At 34.6% G+C, this 5,524-nt stretch overlaps 1 protein-coding gene across 1 annotated transcript; it reads right to left on the bottom strand.

Annotated features, from left to right (window-relative positions):
• Nucleotides 1–3,221: 3,221 nt before the first annotated feature.
• LOC123201145 (VAN3-binding protein-like) lies at nucleotides 3,222–5,207 on the bottom strand. The gene is made up of 8 exons (XM_044616609.1): nucleotides 4,987–5,207; nucleotides 4,808–4,882; nucleotides 4,646–4,714; nucleotides 4,206–4,563; nucleotides 3,955–4,122; nucleotides 3,814–3,863; nucleotides 3,685–3,733; nucleotides 3,222–3,569 (listed from the first exon to the last, which is right to left on the bottom strand). Exons 1-8 carry the CDS (start codon nucleotides 5,167–5,169, stop codon nucleotides 3,358–3,360), a joined length of 1,164 nt encoding a protein of 387 aa, XP_044472544.1. The 5' UTR covers nucleotides 5,170–5,207; the 3' UTR covers nucleotides 3,222–3,357.
• Between the last annotated feature and the right edge of the window lie 317 nt (nucleotides 5,208–5,524).

A 5,524-nucleotide genomic window follows, 5' to 3' on the forward strand; every position in this document is an offset into this window, starting at 1 on the left:
GAATAATCATCAATAAATGAGATGAAGTATTTTTGACCATAAGCGTCCATATCAGGACAACAAATATCTGTATGTATGATTTCTAATATGTCTGAACTCCTCTTGGCACCTTTCTTTGACTTGTTGGTTTGTTTTCCCTTTATACAATCCACACAAGTATCAAAGTCAGTAAAATCTAGAGTATCTAGTACTCCATCATTCACTAACCTTTTAATTCTTTCTATGGAGATATGTCCCAATCTCCGATGCCACAATGTAGAAGATTTTTCATTCATAACACTTCTTTTAATACCAACATTATCTTGAACATGCATCAAATTAAATGAAACATTATTTTGTAAATGAATTCGGAACAAACCATCAGACAATGTACCATTTCCCACAACTGCAGATTTATAAATCAAACTAAATGCAGTTTCATTAAATGTAAAGGAAAATTCAAAGGGTACAAGTCTTGAAACAGAAATCAAGTTTCTAGAGAAACTTGGAATATAAAAGGTTCGTTCTAAATCCAAAACAAAACCAGAATCTAAAACTAATCTGCACGTTCCGACCGCTTCCACATGTGAACGCATCTTATTTCCTGAATAGATGCTTTGTTCACTGGCCATCGGCTTCCTTTGGTTTAGAAAGCCCTGCAAGGTATTTGAAACATGGATTGTTGAACCAGAATCAATCCACCAAGTGTTATGACAAACATCAACCATATTAGATTCATAACATACAAGTGAGATTGGATTACCTTTCTTTTCAAGCCAAGCTTTAAACTTAATGCAATCCTTTTTGACATGTCCTTTCTTTTTACAGAAAAAACATTTGGATTCCTTCTTAAATTCGGGCTGATTGAATATTTTATCCTTTCCCTTATACTTAGCTTGGTTTTTCGTCTTTTTCCCTTGTGTAACCATATGTGCACTTTCATTCCTTTCAATCAACAACCTTCCTTCCTCTTGAACACACATGGTCAGAAGTTCATTGATTGACCATTTTTCCTTATGTGTGTTATAAGAGATTTTGAAAGGTCCATATTGTTGTGGAAGAGAATTTAGAATGAAATGCACCAGGAAAGATTCAGACATCTCAATCTCAAGAGCCTTAAGTTGAGCCGCAAGATCCCTCATTTGCATGATGTGCTCACGCACACCTCTAACACTAGTGAGCTTCATTGATGTAAACTTTGTTATTAGAGTGCTGGCAAGTGCTTTATCTGAAGACTCAAACTGTTCATCAATAGCCTTCAGTAATTGCCTGACATTATTACACTCAGGGATTGAACCACGAATACTAGCAGATATGCGTGTCCTGATGAACATCATACTCAAGCGATTAGATCGCTCCCAACGTTCATACAGGGCAATTTCATTCTGAGTGCTAGTTTCTGTAGCTATAGGTGGTTCATCCTTCCTAATAGCATAATCAATGTCCATACACCCTAATTGGAGAAGAATTCTCTCCTTCCAAATTTTATAATTGTCACCACTCAAAATAGGAACATCACATACATTATCAGAGAAATTCACAGGTTGAATAACTGCAAATAAATATTAACATACACGCTTAAGTCACTAAATTTGAAGCTATCAAAATTAATATCATGTTCTACCAATGTATAAACATGCGTTAAATATATAAACCATATAACATAAAAACTGCCTGTGGGCTAAGTTTTTAATTTAAATAGGTTTATCTACAACTATATAAACCGTATGATAAAACTATCAAATTATATTCCTTTTCTTAATTCCTGTGGGTAGATTAAGAAAAATAATTTGTTATTTCATCCTAATTAATCACATAAATATAATAAAAATTCCTGTGGGATAAAATTTATCATATTTATATTGATTAATTACAATTGATGTCATATAACTAAATGTGATTCCAGGATACTTAATGTATAACTTTGATATAATCAAAGATGCTGTGGCTACTCTATGATCAATCAAATATTATACTAATCACATGACATTTAATTTTATGCATATAATCCTTAAGAAATTATTTAAAGTATAATTTCATTTAAACTAAAATTATGCATAAAATTAATCATATAAATAATATTAAATTATTTAATAAACACTAAAAATTGGATAAATGAAACTTAAATTATCCAATTAAAATTAATAATAATAATTTTGGCAATCACATATTATAAAATATATTTTATTAAGGCCAAAAATATATTCAAATTGAACCCTAAATTCATGAAAACTAAACCTAAAGCATATAACAATGTATGAGGTCCCAAATTTTCTACGAAAACGAAATTGGCTAAGCGGCAAGTGTCTCATTCAGAACCTTGTGCCTTGTGGCCTGGGTTCAAGACACGAAACTGAAGAAAATTTTAACATTTTAATAAAGTAGATGAACGACATGTCATCCACTGGAGATGAATGCAAATGACATGTCGGCTGGCAGTGCATAACAAAAGAGACAGAAGTGATGCGTATGACATGTCGTCTGTAGAAACCAAAAGCAAACGACATGTCATCTGAAGATCGTCCCTGACCTCTAGCCGGGTCAAGATTCGGGTCGACAGACCCGTATACATTTTGCACTCTAAATCAGCCTATAAAACTCTGATTTTGACGTTCCATATATCAAAATTCTCAGTTTTTGATGTAGAATTCATCTAAATAAAAATTTTATTCAAAAAAATGCAAACAGCCAACTTTCTCTCTCTAAAGAAATTCGGGATTTCATAAAATTATGCATGTTTAACACATCAAAGCAAGGCAGAGGCATAAAAAAGCTCTGATACCAAATGTAAGAATCATGTATATGGTCTCTATCTAAGCATATATATATACTGAATATGCAAGATAGAAACCAAAACTGAATTGCGGAATATTAAACACTAACCTCCAGCCATTGCTTGACGATTTGATGCAGAATAATCCTCTGGAATTGTTCTGAACCTTCGTCTTCCAGGTGATCTCTTTTTCTCATAGAATGGTGTATGTTTTCAGTGTAGAAAAAGCTCACCCAGGGACCCTATTTATAGCCTGAAGAAGCATTCTACTATCAAGAATGCTACGCAAATTGTGGAGTTATGACATGGGAGTTACAGACCATTACACCATGAAGAAGTAACTGCATGAAGCAGTTACCATTATCCCATGAAGAGGTAACTGCTGCAGTTACCATGCATGAAGCCATGAAGAAAGCAGTTACCATGCATGAAGCCATGAAGAAAGAAAAAACTAACAGTAAGCTGAAACTAGGAGATGAAAAGGAGGAACAATATATTCATGTATTAAGCAACAACTTATATAGAGTTGATGTTAATTACAGTGTACTTGAAATATAGACATGCAAACTGATGTAGGTCATCAAAGTACAGTAACTTCAGTTTTTCTAGAACTGAAATTGGTATTTTGAGAAATCAGTCGAAAGCATAAGCATGTGATTAATTGTTGTTGCCCATGTCTTGTAACGCTGATAATCATCCGCCATGTCCAGCTTAATTGTACCCAGTTTAGTAGTCAGTACAATCAGATAACATGTATCAGCCTCTTGTTCTGCTTCTGCATCTTTATACAGCTCTGCGTGCAGGTCGAGTATGATACCTAACACCAAATCAGGGTTGATTAGTCAAGTTAATCCTCTCTTAATATGCATAAAATTTAAATCTTTTCAAACAAAAGGAAACACAAAAAGGAGAAAAGTGACAGTGAGACATACTTTCTTTCTTGCTTTTCAACAGATTAAGTTTCCCCAGTTTAAGAATAACCTGTGAGAATAAGCATCAAATTAGATTCTTCAGGATTTGTTTATGTGAGTTTGTAAACTAGATTGGAATTAAGTTCTAACCTTTGCCTGGCTTTCTAGGGTGATAGAAACTGATCTCATCATGTATTTTCCTGGTTACCAAACAGAGCACAAGTACTAACTTATTATTAAGAATCTGAAAACTTGTAAAAGGGTCTAAATAATTTTGTCAAAATTAAGTACCATCAGGTGATTCAATGCCAAGTACCGTGCCTTTGGCTAGTATTGATCTACACTTCTCAAAGTTGAAGTTGATATCATGGTTGTCTTCGATGGGCAGGACTGGCACGCCACCATTTAATCTGTTCTTGCAGCCTGATCTTGCCTTGAGAGTTGCAGCTCCTCTTAATGCTGAAACAAAATGAAACACCAGCGTAGTGAAATTTCTATCAATTTCTTCATTTATTTGCAATTAAAGAAGCGATAATTTTTACATGTTGTTGCTGCAGCAGTGAGTGTTAAGATACCACTAGCACTTGTACTACTTATGGCTGAGCCTATCACACTGCTAAGTTGGTCCCTTTTCGCCCCCATCGCTTCTGCAACCTGTGCACATTGTGCTGCTACCAAAGCAGCTGCAGAGGCAACTACAGCATCCTTGGTTGTGCCGGAATCATCCTTCTTTGAATTTTCAGCTGCAATTGCAGCCAGTGCTGCGGCAATTCCTGCCACTGATATTGCCGCATGCACTTCAGCCTTCTGTAACCGGTCTTCTTCCTTTCGCTTTTGCTTGAAGTCCCTCAACCATTTCTTGATCGAAACAGTCTTAATCGGTGCCATCTTCCATGGAAACTGCATGATGAATTGTGATGAATTATTGCTCTCATATAACTTTCTGCCATGGTTAAAAATGAAGTTTACTTGTATCACATACCCAATTTTTTTGGAAACAGCTGCTGTAGTTCAGTTCAGGATGCATTGCTTGTTGCATCCAAATCCAGGACTGAAAACCAATATGAATGAAATTAAAATCAACTGAATCGAAAACATTATTTCGATTACATGGTATTAATAGCACTAGATCATTATTAATTACCTTCACATCATTGGATTTCCATGGTGGAAGAGACTTAAAATCTGCATCATCCATCTTCACACTTTTGTCCATTTTCTGCAAGAACAACAAAGAAAATGAATCTCGTTTCATTTCTTTTCTCTTATTTGCACAAAAATACATACATAAAGAAACCATACTGATGATGCAATTCAACTCACTGTAAATGGAACTTTCATGTCACTCTCAAATTTCTTCATTGGGCTATCTAAAAGAACAATGGATTTGCCTTCCAATTCTGCAGGTTTAAGAGCTTGAACTGCAAAATTGCACCAAGCACTAGAGAGAAAATCCATTGTTTCAGGATGTGCCTCAGAAGGGCTTGGCTTGAAATTGGAATCCATTGTTTTGAACTTACAGATGATAAATGATAACTAATCAAGTCAATCAGAATGGGAAAAAATTGATGCCTAGTTTGAGATATAAATAATTGTAAACATACATGCACATTTAAATGTAACATCGCTAAATCATCACCATCATATCAATGTTATAATGTAATGTGCATATACTTTTAAGCATGGTCCATGCATTCCCATCTAAAAAATTATTTGTATACAGCTAACTTTACCATAAGATTATGTAACTGGGATTAATCAAGTTAAAGAGATTATGTTTTCAGTCTGCAACAAAGCTGAGTTAGTGACTACAAGTTGCCGCTTCATAAAGAAAATGGCCACATGGGATGTCACAGTTGGA

The sequence above is a fragment of the Mangifera indica genome, chromosome 17 (genome assembly GCF_011075055.1).
Source record: "Mangifera indica cultivar Alphonso chromosome 17, CATAS_Mindica_2.1, whole genome shotgun sequence".
Classification (NCBI taxonomy): Eukaryota; Viridiplantae; Streptophyta; class Magnoliopsida; order Sapindales; family Anacardiaceae; genus Mangifera; species Mangifera indica.